Consider the following 16,847-nt stretch of genomic DNA (forward strand, 5'->3'; position numbering starts at 1 on the left):
CAAGTATGTATCATATGCAGACCCTGTGTCACAAACTGGGTCTTTAGCAAAGAACACGGAGCTGGCTTTGTGGAATTTGGAAAGGCCTTGACAAAGAAGAGGTGTTTAAGTAACTGAAGAGGGCCAGGGGGCAGGACTGTCTCAAGACAGGACCAAGGTTTTTTTGTTTTTTTTTTTTTTGAGACGGAGTCTTGCTCTGTCGTGCAGGCTGGAGTGCAGTGGGCGGATCTCAGTTCACTGCAAGCTCCGCCTCCCGGGTTTACGCCGTTCTCCTGCCTCAGCCTCCAGAGTAGCTGGGACTACAGGTGCCCGCCACCTTGCCCGGCTAGTTTTTTATTTTGTATTTTTAGTAGAGACAGGGTTTCACCATGTTAGCCAGGATGGTCTTGATCTCCTGACCTCGTGATCCGCCCATCTCAGGCCTCCCAAAGTGCTGGGATTACAGGCTTGAGCCACTGCGCCCGGCCCAGGACCAAGGTTGACCGAGGTTCTGGTGAGGAAGGCAGGGGTTGTGTCACGCACAGCCTTCTAGGCCATCTTCAAGGATTGCAAGTACAGCCTTGGAGTGTCATGATTGTAAGGGTATTTGTCAAAGAGTTTGATCTAGGTCTAGGTCCCATTGAGGAAAGCTGCAAGTGGGGAAGCTGACAGGACCCTCAGGAGTTCATGTCCTTGTGAGTGAGATGTGATGTGGACAGTAGAAATGGCAGATGCAGATTCTCTTTTGGAGGATTAAATGGACTGGACTTGCTCATGAGGGGGATGTATAGGAGAGGAAGAGCTATAAATGTCTCCCTGGTTTCTGAGAAGACGAAGGTGGAGTTACTTGCTAAAATGGAGCTAGTTGGACAGGATAGAATGAGGGGTAAGTTTGAGATGTCTGCGGGGTGGGCATGATTACAAAAGTTAAACAGTTGGGAGCCATCAGCATATGGAAGGTGTTGAAAGCCATTGTGTTAGCTCATTTTGCGGAGAAGTGGCTTAGAATTACTGACTCTTCTCCTCCAACAAGAAGCTCCTATTCCTTTATTTATTTATTTATTTATTTGAGACCGAGTCTCACTCTGTTGCCCAGGCTGGAGTGCAATGGCGCGATCTTGGCTGACAGCACCTCTGCCTCTTGGGTTCAAGTGATTCTCCTGTCTCAGCCTCCCAAGTAGCTGGGATCACAGGCACCCACCATCATGCCTGGCTAATTTTTGTATTTTTGTAGAGACAGGGTTTTACCACGTTGGCCAGGCTGGTCTTGAACTCCTGACCTCAGGTGATCCGCCTGCCTCGGCCTCACAAAGTGCTGGGATTATAGGTGTGAGCCACCATGCCTGGCCTCCTATACCTTTAAAGAAGAGCTGAGGGGAGCAGAGGTAACATTTAGGAAACCTATATTAGTCTGTTTTCATGCTACTAATAAAGACATACCCAAGACTGGGTAATTTATAAAAAGAAAAAAAAGATTTAATGGACTCACAGTTCCACATGACTGGGGAGGCCTCAATCATGGTGGAAGGTGAAGGAGGAGCAAAGTCACATCTTACATATCAGCAGGCAAGAGAGCGTGTGCAGGGCAGCTGTCCTTTATAAAACCATCAGATCATGAGACTTACTCTTACTAAACAGCACGGGAAAACCCGCCCCGTGATTCATTTACCTCCCACTGGGTTCCTCCCATGACACGTGGGATTATGGGAGCTACAATTCCAGATGAGATTTGGGTGGGGACACAGCCAAACTGCATCATTGCCTAATAGGAGAATTGGGGAAGCTTAGGGGCTGCTGTGTGGTTAGGCACTTGGATTGGGTAATTTTGACATTCTTGGGTTTTAATTTAGACAATAGGTTTGCATTTCTTTTAAGGGATTTAAAAAGAAGGACTAATTCAGAGGCACCAGATGGCCTGTCTTATTTTCCCCCCGGGGAGAGGATTTTCAGCAGGACTTCTTTCCTTCCCACCAGAGCCGTCCTGGGGAGGTGTGCTCTGCTCTCAACCTCTGCGAGTCTCTCCAGAAGCACCTGGCAGAGCTGAATCACCAGAAGCAGCTGGAGTCCAATAAGATCCCAGAGCTGGACATGACTGAGGTGGTGGCCCCCTTCATGGCCAACATCCCTCTCCTCCTCTACCCTCAGGACGGCCCCCGCAGCAAGCCCCAGCCAAAGGTAAGACAATGGGCTGGCCACTGAGGACCCCATTTTTGGTTGCACTGGAGATGAGAGACAAAAAGGGGCAGAGAGTGGCTCTTAAACAGGGGCTTATCTCTGTGCATAACTCTGCAGTTACATGAACCAGCCTTTAAATGGTTGTACCATGAAGTTTCTAAAGAATGGGATATTTAAAATATACAAAGGTTAACCCCCTTTAAAAATTTTTTACTTCTTTTATTTTTGAGCAGGGTCTCGTTCTGTCACCCAAGCTGGAGTGCAGTGCTGTGATCATGGTTCATTGCAGCCTCAACCTCTGAGGCTTAAGTGATCCTCCCACCTTAGCCTCCTAAGTAGCTGAGAGTACAGATGCACACCACCACACCTGGCTAAATTTTTGTATTTTTTGTTTTGCTGTGTTGCTCAGGCTGGTCTCAAACTCCTGGGTTCAAGCGATCTGCCTGCCTCGGCCTCCCAAAGTGCTGGGATTACAAGTGTGAGCCACTGTGCTTGGCCATCCTTTTTATTTATACTAAACCCCCTTTTTATACCATACTGTTACTATAATGAACACTCAATCAATTTTAAGCCTATCAGTAATTTGAGAGCCTGTAAAGCACCTTAGGAACTGGCCAGTAAGTGCCCACTAATGCTGTAGCCCTGAGTATATAAGGACGTTTTCCTAGGAATTTGAATCCTCTTAAGTTGCCAACCTAACTGCCTCTTCCGTAGGATAATGGGGACGTTTGCCAGGACTGCATTCAGATGGTGACCGACATCCAGACTGCTGTACGGACCAACTCCACCTTTGTCCAGGCCTTGGTGGAACATGTCAAGGAGGAGTGTGACCGCCTGGGCCCTGGCATGGCCGACATGGTGAGCCTTGTGTCCTTGTGCATTGAGGATGATCTGGGTCTGGGAGTTGGGCTGTGGAGGCTGGAGTAGGGCGTTCAGACAACATGGTTTTCTTTTTAACCAGAAAGCAGCTTGAATAGGTAGTACAGACTTGAATCTGTTCTGGTTAATGGCATCTGGATATGTAATAAAACTGGGGACAAAAAGTAGGAGGCTGTTTCTGGGAAGATTTTGTTTCCTGCCAGGCACCCTGTGTATTAGGAACACTGTAGAAACACTTTTTACCACCCCCCTTGTTTTGTTTTGTTTTTTTTTTTTTTGAGACTGAGTCTCACTCTATTGCCCAGGCTGGAGTGCAGTGGTGTGATCTCAGCTCACTGCAGCCTTCACCTCCTGGGTTCAAGTGATTCTCCTGCCTTAACCTCTGGGATTACGGGCGCATGCAACCACACCAAGCTAATTTTTGTATTTTTAGTAGAGATGGGGTTTCACCGTGTTGGCCAGGCTGGTCTCGAACTTCTCACCTCAAGTGATCTGCCCACTTGGCCTCCCAAAGTGTGGGGTTACAGGCGTGAGCCTCCGTGCCCGGCCTTTACCCTATTTTTGAAAGCTTGGCTAATGTATGTGACACTCAGCATTCTAACTGTGCTCCTGCAGCAAGCATGGTTGCTGACCGTGGTTCACCTGAAAGCCTCCCTTAGTCCTGTGGGCTCAGAAACTCATTTTGTTGGCTCCTTACTTAGATGGTTTCATTCTGGGACCCTATTCCAAGATTATTAATCACAGGTGGATGTGTAAAACCAAAATGCTAGTTTTAGTACCTGACAACTGAAGAAATCTGCTAGACTGGCAGCTGAGAAGCTGGTTGTAATCTCTCTGTCCTTTGGGGTCTAGAGAGGCTTTTTGGGTGGAGTGGCTGGCTCTACGAGATGAGGCCTTCTCCATTTTTTTTTTTCTCTTGAGACAGGGTTTAGCTCTGTCACCCAGGCTGGAGTGCAGTGGCACAATCATAGCTCACTGCAGCCTTTACCTCCTGGGCTCAAGCAATCCTCTCCTCAACCTCCCAGGTAGCTGGGATTACAGGAGTGAGCCACCATGTCCAGCTGAGGGTTTCTCTCTGACTTTCCGTTAGGAATGTCAATCAGGTGAACACTCACGGATGTTGAAAGTCTCAGAATCCTGTAGCCTCATTTTAAGTGTCTTTGCATAACACTGTTTAAACAATTTCCCAATTGAACCCTCTCTGAGAGGCTATATGATGTTACCTTTGGTCCTATCTCTGTAGAAGCTCCCCAAATACAAGGAGCAAGTCTGTGGAGTCTAGTGGAAGTATCTAGATTGTCTGAAAATAGGCAGTTAAAAATCATTATAACTTGACTCTACTGGATTTAAGCCTTATAATGCCATCTGAGATTGTCTAAATGGCTTTGAAAAGTAAGCTCTAGTTCCTTAACAGTGTATCTCCTAGCTGCCTTCTCTCCAAATTGCCACTGAATAGTTGCTCTATGATGCTGGGGCAAGTGAGGTTGTAAGATAAAGGAGACAGGAGGATGGAATCTTTAAGGTCCCTTACAAAACATTTTCAAAACATCTTTTGCACACATTTCCTATGAATGATAGAATAACCAAATGGTTATTTTCATCTTATGAAAACTGACCCAGAGCAGACATTTATAAAATTCTACTTTAGAAAGTTGCTTGATAGTCACCAGTTGACACTGTTGGAAATGCTGGGGGAAAAGTTGGTTGGTTTTTGGTGCACTGTTGCAGTGATTTGTTAAGGAATCTGTTTCTCTCTCCCCAGTGCAAGAACTATATCAGCCAGTATTCTGAAATTGCTATCCAGATGATGATGCACATGGTAGGTGACACAGAGGCCCCTTGTTAGCATTTTTCTTTGTTTTTCAGGTTTCGTTATTCTAGCAGTTTTGAAAATTATATGGTTTAGTTTCCCTTTTTTACCTTAGAGTACTGAATTGGGCTAAATCGAACCCTCTGGCTAGGAGACTCTCCACTTGCAATCTCAGTACCTCCCCTGTCACGGGAGAGGCTGAAGCATCTTGATCCCCAGGACTGCCCTGGTGGCTTCCTGGCAGTTTGTTTGCCTCTGCCCATTCAGGCCGGCCATCAGGTTTCTAGGTCTGGCTTTAGCCCTGGGATCTATAGAAGTCAAGTGCTCTCTAACTAAGCCAGGCATGAGAATGGCTGTGTTGCAGCCTGAGTGGGGGCAATACTGCCTCCCAGAGTTTGTCCCGTGCATGGCAGCAGTGTCTGCTGAAGCTGCTGTTTGAGCTGGTAACTCCTGAGCTGGCTTTGGAGGCATTCAGGTGGTAGCGGGTGTTCCTTAATTAGAATCAAGAATACCCATTCCGGAAATGAGCTCGCTAGTCCACACAGAGCAGGGTGGCCCGCTCACGTTGGGAACAGGCACTGCCTCCTTACATCTGATTGGTGGGGTTGAAGGGGTGGGGACACCTTTTCCCTGTCTGTCATGCTGACTTTCTGACTACTTGAGATTGACATACCATCGTTTGAGTTTGTTCTCTGATCCAGGGGTCAGCAAACTGGCCTGTCATGTTTTGTACATAAACGGTATTTTTTTTGGAACACAGTGATGCCTGTTTTGTGCTACAGCAGCACAGTTGAGTAGTTACAGCTAGAGCTTGTGGCCAAGTAGCCTGAAAGATTGACTCTCTGACCTGCTCTAACCACTGAAGCAAGCCAGGGAGGAGTAGTAGTTTATTTGGGATTATTACTCACACCCTACCATGTCCTAAAAACAGTTAAAGGCAGCTTACAAAGACACGCACCTGAAGTAGGTAAAGATAAGCACTGACGGGACTTAACCTTGTGAAGTACTTCCTTATAGTTAACTTAAAATATTTTTCTCATTATAAAACTTATACTGTGTAGAAATGTGGACAATACTTTTCTGTCCATTGAATACTTCTGGCCATTGAATATTCTTGTACAAATGATTAAGTGCTTGCATAATAATCACCTGTGTACATAGAGAATTTACATAACCGGTCCCCGGTGGCTGGATGTGTCTAGGGTTTTCAGGTTTGCCTTTGGGAAGATGAATCTCCTTATAGCCAAACACATACCTATATGCATATCCCTGCCTTTATTATGAAACTGCTGAATGGAAGCATGAGGCTTTGCATATGTTGTTAAATTGGCCTTCTAGCTGGCATTCGGCCACCTGCGGTAGATCGCCCTAGGATCCCTAACCCCTCAGGGTGTTTATAACACACCCCCCTTCCTGGGGCAGCCCTGTGTCTTGTTCCGTGGTGCTGCTGGTCACTAACCTGTGGGAAAGCCTTGCAGGCCTGGGGCTGGCGTGGGCTCCTGAGGATGGAGACCCTTCATCAAGTGGCATTTTCTGGGGCTCTTGCTGCACAGTGTTTTGAGTGTGATTTAGTGTGTTAAGACCTGGAGATGGTGCACACATGAGCAGGACAGCCCCCAAGTGGTCTATCCCTGCAGGGCCAGGAAAGCTTTCAGGGCCCCCTTGTCTACAAGATAGCAGGAACACGGTAGGTTGCTAAGATCTGACCGCAGGAGCATTTCCCTGAACTTCTGGGGACATCCTTACACCTGGTTCACTGCTTGATTGTTGTTGTAATTTTTCTTAACTGTGTGTCCTTTCCTTTCTCTTATTTTCACCTCCGACTTCCTGTTTTTTTGTTCAACAGCAGGATCAGGTATGTGTCGGGGAATCTGCTTGTAGTCGTGGTCTGCTGCTTCCTCTAGTTACTTTGCTTTTTTTTGGGTGGGGGGGTATGGCGTGATTAGCTCTGACAGATACAAGGAATGGTTATGAGAGGCAGGGTGCCTGTCTGTTAATAGCCTGGGGAGGGCTTCTGCATTTCTCCCCTGTAATTCAGCCCTTGAGGTGTTGGGGAATCTCATCTCCCCTTCAGGGGGCCAGAAAAATGAAGCCAACAGAGCCTTGTGCTCTGGTCATGATCCACATACAGCATATGTACATGCAGGCCACCAGTGTGACGATGGGGAACCATGGGTGGCCCAGGAGGTGCCTCAGCCTCCTTCAACATAGGCCGGTTAGGAAGTCCAGTGTAGGTCTGGCTTCCCTAGGGCACCTTGTGTCTGTCACAATGCAAGTAGGCATTGCATGTCTTTAGTGCTGTCTTTCATAACCACAGAAATGCTTCAGCTGCATGAGCAAACATTTGCAGACAGCCAGCAGACTGTTCCTGGCTGTTGGATCCAGAGAATTGGAAACAATCTCTTGATTGTGGCTTCTGCCCCTCTGGGTAACAGGGTCCTTTGGGATCTAGAGCCACATCAGATGGCATGCTACAGGAACCAAGTGCCCAGTCCATACTTGCTCTGAGTCAGTGTCCTTTGGGGCCATCCTGAACACTGCCACCTCTGAGCATTGGCATCCATCCACTGGGATTAGCATTGGAGCTTTTTTTGAAGGTATTTTGAAGTCTAATGGGAGAGGACTTTGGTTGAAATGCTTGAATTTTTTACCTAGGCCTCCTCGGAGAGTTGGAACAAAGCTGATGGAGGCCGAAGCAGCCCTATACCTCCTGAATATTGGCATCTACTTTTTTCTAAAAAGCTTGCTGTATCTTCTGCTTTCGTATTATTTATTTATTTTTCATTCTTAAGGTGTGCCAAAGACAGAGTATTTGGGATTTGCTTTCCAGACTCCCCCAGTCTTATTAATTCTCGAGCCTTCTTGATATTAAAACCAGATGAGCCATGGTCATGGTCTAGCTCTTTTCCCTTAACAGGTCCCGTTTTTAGCACCTTTGTTCCTGCTGCTTTAGGGTTTGGTGCTGGGAGGCAAATGCACTCAGGCTCAGAGCTAGTCGCTGGTTGCATTTATTTCCACGGTATACAGGGTGTATACACTTGTCTCGCTCTTGGCCGTCAGAGCGTCATGGTCAGGATTCTAGACTGTCCAGTGCTCTGTGTTTGGTGTCTAAATGGTGAAAGGGGATCAATCTGGAGACCTTGTGGCTTAAAATGATTCATCCATTTGGGGGGTTGGGTTTTCATGTGCACTGTGTGCAGTTGTGAACATAGAATGTGGTTTTTAAAAAAGCCAGCATTTCCCCTTAATGCATCATTTTAAATGGTCCTGCCGCTGAAAGATCCGGTGTGGTTTTATTTCTAACACATTTGGCTTTCTGTTAGTTTACGGGCATGGTAGTTCCCCCTCTAGAAAAAAGCATAGCTTAGTTCCTACCTAGAGTGACCTGAAAAGACACATTCTAGAGCAGACCGGGTGTCCTTGGAGATGTGGAAAGTGCTGGGGAGTCTCCCTTCCTCGTGGTGGCCCTGGATGGAGGCTGTGTTCGATGTCCCTTAGGAGCTTTGTGTGGTCTCCTCCCTGAGATGTAACTGGCACATATGCACTGCTTCAGACACAAGCCCTTTAACATGGAATCTGGAATCTGCCCCCTTGCGGGAGGGGGAGAGGGAGGCAGCCTAGACCTGGGCCCAGGGTGCTGTCCAGCTCCCTGTCCCCTGGCTGGACTGGGACTAAGGGGCAGTGGGCGCAGGCTTGCCGCTGACTGGTTGTTCTGTGCTCTCTTCAGCAACCCAAGGAGATCTGTGCGCTGGTTGGGTTCTGTGATGAGGTGAAAGAGATGCCCATGCAGACTCTGGTCCCCGCCAAAGTGGCCTCCAAGAATGTCATCCCTGCCCTGGAACTGGTGGAGCCCATTAAGGTACCTGGTGTCACTGTGTGTACTGACCAGGACTGTGCAATGCCACACCACTCCCTGCTGTGTCACATCGCATCCTACAAGTCACTTGTTTCTTTTGGTTCCCTGCCTGGCTCCTGAAGGTCTTTGAGTTTGTGATCACTGGTTTATGCTATCCCCTATACTAGTGCGGCCCCCGCCCCTGAGTTCTTTCGAAAACATTTTATTGCCTTGGTAGTAAACCCTAATGGTCGTGGGATCATTAGCCTGAGTATTTTCAGCATGCCATTCAAAGGTGACTTTGCGGTGCCTGGCTCCAGCCTCACCTTCTCACATGCACTGTCTGGGTCCTTCCCCATCCTGTGGCCCTGACAGACTGGATGTTCCCAGCACACCCCTCAGAGTATGCGGAAGCCTCACTGGGCCTGCAGCCTGTATACTAAATCCGTGTGGGTGTCTGTTTTGTTTAACTAGAACACCTCACTTGGTGAAAGTCAGACTACTTCCTCCCATAATACATTTGTATTTGGCATTTATTATGGGCCAGGCAGTGTGTTAGGGGCTGTGCTGAACAGATGATGTCATTGTGCCCGTGGGGCTTACATCCTAGTTCTTCAAGACCTGGGCTGTGTGATGCCTTAGCACATGGCACATGTACACGCTTCTTGTTCTAGAACATCCCACGGCACTTGACTGCCAGCTGTTTGTCTCTCTCTGCCGTCTTCTCTCTGCATGTGCAGAGTGTGTGGCCCAGGGGCCAGGCCAAAGTGTCAGCTGGAATCCAGGAAGCACTGCTTCCTGCCTTCTTCTCCACGGGGTGCTCCTCGGCTCCAGCCCGCTGACCAAAGTGCGGCCAGAGAAAGTGAAGAATTATAGCTCACGTTCCAACCACATGTGACTACTTAAATGTCAGTGAAATACCATGGAGCAAAATTAAAAATTCAGCCCCTTGGCTCCACCAGCCACATTGCAGGTGCTCAGTGCACAGGTAGCTGGAGCCTATAGTGGGCAGCAGGGATAGACAACATTTCCACTGCCAAGGAACATCTTCTGTGACAGTATTGGCTTTTTAAAGGTGGGTTCTAGAAGAGCATTCTCAAGTGCTAATGAGACATGGCAGACACACGAGCAGACCTGAAATGTGTTCACCATGCTGCCTTCTAGATAGTGGACCGATAGCGAGCCCCTCCCTTTGCTTTTGGTCCTTCGTCCTCCCCAAAATGAACCCTGAGTGATGAAATGATTGTAACTGAAACATCATCAGGACAGCTCTTTGGGGTGGACAAGGGACTTTCTAGCTTCTGAACTGTGAATTCCTGGGTTTTGTTTTGGTGGGGTTAGGGGGAGGTGGTGTTGGTAGAAGATTAGGGAAGGAGGCAGGTGGGTCTCCCACCATATAAAAATAGGGAATTAACTTGGATATTAGAAGCCACACATCATTTGGAATTCAGTAGGCAGTGGCCCTTGATGTGCTAACCCACCCTGGTCTCTGCATCCCCTTTCCTTTAGGGGAGTAAGACCAAGGGCTGTGAGTCCCAGCATTAAAGTACTCTCCTTCTACTCTTCCCACAGAAGCACGAGGTCCCAGCAAAGTCTGATGTTTACTGTGAGGTGTGTGAATTCCTGGTGAAGGAGGTGACCAAGCTGATTGACAACAATAAGACTGAGGTATGCTATCCTCCTGGCAGAGAGAGGCCCTATTCTGCCTCCCGAGCCTGAATGTCCCAGTGGGAAAGTCCCATAGGAGGGAGGGCTTGGCCCAGCCTTGGCATGTGTACAGCCATGTCCCCATCTCGTGGAAGGCAGTCCTCACCAGTGGGACCTCTGGGCTGGCGGGCATCAGGGGAGGTAGACACTGTTGCCTTGCTTTGTGGTTTGGTAGTTTTCTGGGGGTGGAAACGGCACCCACCATTGACTCGTTTCCTGGTCATGTTAGTATTTTCAGAATCTCTCCAACCCTTGCCCAGCGTCCCGTCTTCTCACACGATCCTCTCCTGTGTTTCAGAAAGAAATACTCGATGCTTTTGACAAAATGTGCTCGAAGCTGCCAAAGTCCCTGTCGGAAGAGTGCCAGGAGGTGGTGGACACATACGGCAGCTCAATCCTGTCCATCCTGCTGCAGGAGGTCAGCCCTGAGCTGGTGTGCAGCATGCTGCGCCTCTGCTCTGGCACACGGCTTCCTGCGCTGACCGGTGAGCGCTGGGTGTGGTGCGGGAGAGGATGGTGCCCCTCTTGGGTCAGGGAGGGCCCTGCCAGCATTGAGCCCGCTGCCCTCTTGTGTAGTTCATGTGACTCAGCCAAAGGACGGTGGCTTCTGCGAAGTGTGCAAGAAGCTGGTGGGTTATTTGGATCGTAACCTGGAGAAAAACAGCACCAAGCAGGAGATCCTGGCTGCTCTTGAGAAAGGCTGCAGCTTCCTGCCCGACCCTTACCAGAAGCAGGTATGCCTCGGGCTGGGCTGCCGTAGGCCAGCATGACAGAACCTGATGAAGTATGCCAAGGCTGGGGTACATTTTGATGGAAAACCAGCTGTTTCTGCCTCCGGGCATGGAGTCCAATGAAGTTTTACTTGGAGGTGATTTGTTGGCTTAAGAGGAGCCACTGGGGGAAGCAACCTGAAGTAGAGAGGCCAAATGTAGATAGGGCCAAATGTAGATAGGGTGTCTGGGAAGGGAGGCCCCAGGGCCCAGTGGGCTGGGAATGCCAGGGGCTCTCAGGGAAGAATGTATCCAGGCTGCCTGGCCTTTTGTGCCCCACTGTGCTAGGACACCCCCAGGGCTGGACCTGTGTCCCCGCTTTCCTTTACAGTGTGATCAGTTTGTGGCAGAGTACGAGCCTGTGCTGATCGAGATCCTGGTGGAGGTGATGGATCCTTCCTTCGTGTGCTTGGTGAGCCTCACTGGGTGGCGTGGGTCCTCTTGGGCAGCTGTAACCTGGGGGGCTGCAGAGACCCGGGAGGGTTGCTCCGAGACTTGGCCATGGGGTGGAGTCTCTGGGTTCCGCTGTGGGAGAGCCAAGAAGATAGGGAGCCAGTCCCCCAAGCCCCATCACTTTCCTCAGCAACCCTGATGTTCTGAAAGAGCGTGGTGGAGCTCTGATTCTAGCTCCTTCTGGAAACTGTTTTCTTAGTTTTGAAAGGGATACATTGGGCAGCTCTCATTCTCCCCCTTTCTTTTTTCCTTTTCTCACCATATAGAAAATTGGAGCCTGCCCGTCAGCCCGTAAGCCCTTGTTGGGAACTGAGAAGTGTGTATGGGGCCCAAGCTACTGGTGCCAGAACACAGAGACAGCAGCCCAGTGCAATGTGAGTAGCCCAGCAGCCAGCGCCACCAGCCTGTCTTGCCCTGGGGTAGCCTGTGGGAGAATCCTGCTTTAACGGGAACCCAGTGATCAACTCTCCACCCTGCTTTTACGTTGTCAGAAAACTGAGGCTCAGAGAGGTGGTTAGGCTTACTCATGGTCCCCCAGAAAAGACAGGGTGAACTCTACTCTTGTAGTGAAGGGTGGAGTGGATTTTTTTGGGCGGGGGGGGGGGATTTTTTTGCTTCTGCTTTGTTGCTCTTGTCTTCATTTCCCTTGTGACAGTGTCAGACTTGTACAAGGTCACTCCAGGGATTGCACAAAGTCTGTGGGATTCATTGCCCAGATCTTTGCCCAGGTCCTGTCCCCCGGAACATGTTTGCCCTTGCTGAAGCTGGGCCTGAGTCTCTTCACTTAAGGCCCTGAGAGCTGGCCCCTACCCAGCAGCCCTAGGGCACTGTGGCCCTGGCCTGGCCTGGCAGCCACCAGTTAGATGACTTGTGCTGCTTCCCTGGGTGGGGATGTTTGGTCCGGTCCGTTACTTAATGTTGCTTTGCGCAACTTTTCCTTCCTCACCGGACTTCCTTGTGACCATGTCAGTGGCGGTTTTGTCATCTTGGACCACTGCAGGGAGGGGCAGGGGCCCCCCATTCTGGCCATGTCCAGCTCTTTTCTCCAGCTAGGCTCCAGCCCATCTCCACCACCAGCCCCACCCCACGGCTGGTTCTGCTGCTGTCCTGGGGAAATGTGGGCCCGCTTCTCAGGGCCTGAGCTGGTGTGTAGCCTAACTCAGGCGAGGAGGTTCTGCCTGGGAATTAGCGTGCAGGCTGCTAGCAGGACGCTGGGTGCCGGGTGTAGGCAGATGAAGGGTCCTGAGCCCTACCTGCATGGGTACTCATCTGCAGACTACTGCAGGCATCTGCTGCTCTGGACTCATGTCTTAGAAGTTCCCAAAACTCTGATGGCCATGTGTTCCCTGTTTTTAAGTGAGATCCTGTCCTGGGTCTTCAGCATCTGGTGCCGTCTAACTGACCTAGGACAAGAGAACAGGTCCCGTTTGGGGGTGATATCTGATACACCGATGGGTGGGGAATGGAGTTTGTCATCTGAAGACTAAACTCAGCTTCCTCTCTCCTACCAGGCTGTCGAGCATTGCAAACGCCATGTGTGGAACTAGGAGGAGGAATATTCCAGCTTGGAGAAACCGCAGCATTCGTTTTTTTCTACTTGTGTGTCTGGGAGAATGAACGCACAGATCTATTTGACTTTGTTTTAAAAATAGGGCTCCCTCGCCTCCCCCATTTCTGTGTCCTTTATTGTAGCATTGCTGTCTGCAAGGGAGCCCCTAGCCCCTGGAGGACATAGCTGCTTCAGTGCCCCTTTTCTCTCTGCTAGATGGATGTTGATGCACTGGAGGTCTTTTAGCCCGCCCTTGCATGGCGCCTGCTGGAGGAGGAGAGAGCTCTGCTGGCATGAGCCACAGCTTCTTGACTGGAGGCCATCAACCCTCTTGGTTGGGGCCTTGTTCTGAGCCCTGACATGTGCTCGGGCACTGGTAGGCCTGGGCTTCTGAGGTGGCCTCCTGCCCTGGTCAGGGACCCTCTCCCTTTTCCTGGGCCTCTCAGCTGTACAAAGCAGCAAAACAAAGGCAGTTTTATATGAAAGATTAGAAGCCCGGAATAATCAGGCTTTTTAAATGATTTAATTCCTGCTGTAATAGCACAGGGATTTTGGAAGCAGCTGTTGGTGGCTTGGGACCTCAGTGGGGCCAAGGGTTCTCTGTCCCTGGTTCAACTGTGATTTGGCTTTCCCGTGTCTTTCCTGGTGATGCTTTGTTCGGGGTTCTGTGGGTTTGGGTGGGAAGGGGGCCATCTGCGTGAATGTAACCTGCTAGCTCTCCAAAGGCCCCGCGGGCCTGGCTTGTGTGAGCGTGTGGACAGTGGTGGCCACGCTGTGCCTGCTCATGTTGCCTACTGGCTGCTGAGGCTGCTGCTGCAGCCTGCACCCTTCCCCCGTCTCATAGAGGCTCCTTTTGACCTTTCTTTTCAAATAAATGTGGATGGCAAGCTCCTAGGCCTGTGGCTCCTGTTAGAGGGCGGCATGCTGAGGGGCCTGCTGGGTGTGGGTTGGACGCTGTCTGCAGCTCACTTGGGCACCCACGCTTCTGTCCACTTCTGGTTGCCAGGAGACAGCAAGCAAAGCCAGCAGGATACACAGTTGCTATTAAATGGACTTCGTGAGTTTTGTTTTGCACTAAAGTTTCTGTGATTTAACAATAAAATTCTGTTAGCCAAATCTGGGCTTAAGTGTTTCTGTGACTCTTCAGCTGGAAGAGTGTGTTCCTCTCTGATGAGCTCTGAGCCCATGATACCTTTGGGGCCCAGCACTCCCATGACCCCTCTTGGCCAGAGAATGAAAGCAAAGTGGATAAAGGAAAAATCCCACCTGGTCCTCCCCAAGACTCAGGGCCAGCAGTAGGTCAGGCGCACCTGAAGGTCGGCTCTGCCCTTAATCCGCCCCGTCCCTGCTCCCTAGAGGCCAGAGTCAGAGCACGTTGCCAGTTCCTTGAGAGTTGCCTTGCTTTTTAAACAAACCATTCCAGAAACTTGTAGTGAGTACCACTTAAACAAAACCAAGGGGAAACTATTGAGGGAATAACTTAATAATTTAAAAAAGGAATACACATGAACACTCCACATTCAAAACCCAAGGGAACATCAGTCACTTCTCTTTATAAGCTGGGCACATTTGGGAAGCCAGTGAAATGGAGAGAATGCTTGTTCATTGACATTGACCTTGTCCATGTGGGGATGCCACCTCCACCTGGACATCCAGCAGGAATGTGGCGGAAATGTAGCAGGACTTGGACTGGAGTCGGGTGTCCGGCCAGCAGGGGATGCCCACGCCGGGCCTCCCTTGCGCCTGTTCAGCCGGAGGGGATAGTGCTTGCAGGGTGGAGCCAGGGAGGGAGGAGGGCCTGTTCGGCCTCTTTCAGCTCAGCCTGAGCCGAGCTGGTCCCCAGACTTCTGGGCCCCAGTGACCCTCCTTACCTTGTCCTTAGACGCTTAGCATTTTTGTTTGGTTTTCTTATAAAAATAACAGATCTTAAGAAGGTAGAGGTCAGATGCTGAATGAGCATCTGGCAAAAGTGGGATCTGAGCAGCTGATGCAGGCCGCCAGGGCCAAGCCAAGGTTGTCCCCCAGGCCTGGCCTTGGGAGGAGCTCCCCGACCGACCCTGTCCCTGCCCTTGCTCCCTGGGAGGGGGCAGTGGACAGGTGCTGCTTACACCCACGAGGCTTCCCTGTCTAGTCACAGCTCTGTGATCTCCAGGGGGCTCTCCATGATCACATCGCGAAGTTTGTGCAGGGGTGTGGATTTGGCGGATTCTGTGCGGGCGTTGCGCTCGAAGGCAGTGGCCTCAGCAGCGGTCAGCGTCTCCAGTGAGCGGCCCAGGCCCTTCTGGTCATCCTCGGGCAGGCTGTTGAGGTCGGTGGCCAGCAGCGTGCCCGTGCTGCCGTGTACCACATGGATCCCATCGGGCCCCTTGAGCTCCACTGGTGGCTTGTGGCGGAAGCGCAGGCTACCCTGGCCTGGGCTATGATCCTGTGGCTCCTCATCCAGCTCAGTCTGGATCAGCTGCAAGAGGCCGGGACCCCCATATGCTCAGGGCCATGCCAAAAGGGTGAGCAGGTGGATGGCCCCAGAGACCTACCGGCTATGTGGCTGAACCCTGGGCTCCTACCTCAGGAGGCCTGTCAGACTGTTTCTCAAACTGTGTGGGAAGGGGAACAATGAATGCTTAAGGTGCTGCAGAGTGGTTCTCGGGAGGATCGGCTTCTTGTGAAAATCTGTGTGTGTGTGTGTTGAGATGAAGTCTCGCTCTGCCACCTAGGCTGGAGTGCAGAGGCATGATTTCGGCTCACTCTAACCTCCACCTGCTGACTTCAAGTGATTCTCCTGCCTCGGCCTCTTGAATAGGTGGGATTACAGGCATGCCATGTTGGCCAGGCTGGTCTGGAACTCCTGACCTCAGATGATCCACCTGCCTCGGCCTCCCAAAGTGCTGGGATTACAGGTGTGAGCCACCGCACCTGGCCTTTATTTATTTAGAGACAGTGTTTCTCTCTCTTGCCCATGCTAATGCAGCAACATAAAGCTCACTGCAGCCTCGAACTCATGGGCTCAAGTGATCCTCCCATTTCAGTTTCTTGAGTAGCTGGACTACGGGCATGTGCCACCACACCTGGATGAGAAGCTTTAATTATTTTTTATTTTTTATTTTTTATTTTTGAGACAGAGTCTTGCTCTGTTGCCAAGGCTGGAGTGCAGTGGTGCAATCTCGGCTCACTGCAACCTCCGCCTCCTGGGTTCAAGCAATTCTCCTGCCTCAGCCTCCCAAGTAGCTGGGACTATAGGCGCTCGCCAGTACGCCCGGCTAATTTTTTGTATTCTTTAGTAGAGATGAGGTTTCACTGTGTTAGCCAGGATGGTCTCAATCTCCTGACCTCGTAATCTGCCCACCTCGGCCTCCTAAAGTGCTGGGATTACAGGCGTGAGCCGCCGCGCCCAGTTGAGAATCTTTAATTTTATATATTAACTTTGGTGCTCTATAAAAATCCTGGGCTGCAACTGTGGTATCTGGGTTTGTTGCCAAATTGGCCTCAAGCAGATCACCTCTAATTGTGTCCAGGCAGAAAATGTCAACAGGACAAGCTGCAGAGGATAAATAGGTGGGGTGGAGACTTGAAACGGGCACTCTTGTCGTGCATGAAGCTATTCGACTAGCTTATTCCTGTTGAGAATGTGGGCCCAGCTGGAAATTCATTTTTAGGTAAAGCTTGACTTTTGTAAGTGTTGACATAATCACT

The 16,847-nt window shown here is 50.3% G+C and overlaps 2 protein-coding genes across 4 annotated transcripts in view; one reads left to right on the forward strand and one right to left on the reverse strand.

Moving 5' to 3' along the window:
• Window positions 1-14,273, forward strand: part of PSAP (prosaposin) — a 34,364-nt gene extending 20,091 nt beyond the window's left edge. Inside the window, exons 5-15 of one of the 3 annotated variants that reach the window (XM_010373049.2) lie at window positions 1,954-2,154; window positions 2,869-3,012; window positions 4,796-4,852; window positions 6,690-6,698; window positions 8,571-8,702; window positions 10,251-10,346; window positions 10,684-10,870; window positions 10,962-11,119; window positions 11,487-11,567; window positions 11,875-11,982; window positions 13,120-14,273. In XM_010373049.2, the coding sequence (XP_010371351.1) occupies window positions 1,954-2,154; window positions 2,869-3,012; window positions 4,796-4,852; window positions 6,690-6,698; window positions 8,571-8,702; window positions 10,251-10,346; window positions 10,684-10,870; window positions 10,962-11,119; window positions 11,487-11,567; window positions 11,875-11,982; window positions 13,120-13,155 (1,209 nt within the window). In that variant the 3' untranslated portion in view covers window positions 13,156-14,273. The remainder of the gene's footprint in view (window positions 1-1,953; window positions 2,155-2,868; window positions 3,013-4,795; window positions 4,853-6,689; window positions 6,699-8,570; window positions 8,703-10,250; window positions 10,347-10,683; window positions 10,871-10,961; window positions 11,120-11,486; window positions 11,568-11,874; window positions 11,983-13,119) is intronic. The other 2 variants (XM_010373050.2, XM_010373051.2) reach the window with 2 other exon arrangements.
• A 351-nt stretch (window positions 14,274-14,624) lies between these two features.
• Window positions 14,625-16,847, reverse strand: part of CDH23 (cadherin related 23) — a 427,857-nt gene continuing 425,634 nt past the window's right edge. The window contains exon 70 of the mRNA XM_030941290.1: window positions 14,625-15,615. Coding sequence (XP_030797150.1) covers window positions 15,289-15,615 — 327 coding nt within the window. The 3' untranslated portion in view covers window positions 14,625-15,288. The remainder of the gene's footprint in view (window positions 15,616-16,847) is intronic.

This window comes from Rhinopithecus roxellana, chromosome 11, assembly GCF_007565055.1.
Source record: "Rhinopithecus roxellana isolate Shanxi Qingling chromosome 11, ASM756505v1, whole genome shotgun sequence".
In the NCBI taxonomy this organism is placed as follows: domain Eukaryota; kingdom Metazoa; phylum Chordata; class Mammalia; order Primates; family Cercopithecidae; genus Rhinopithecus; species Rhinopithecus roxellana.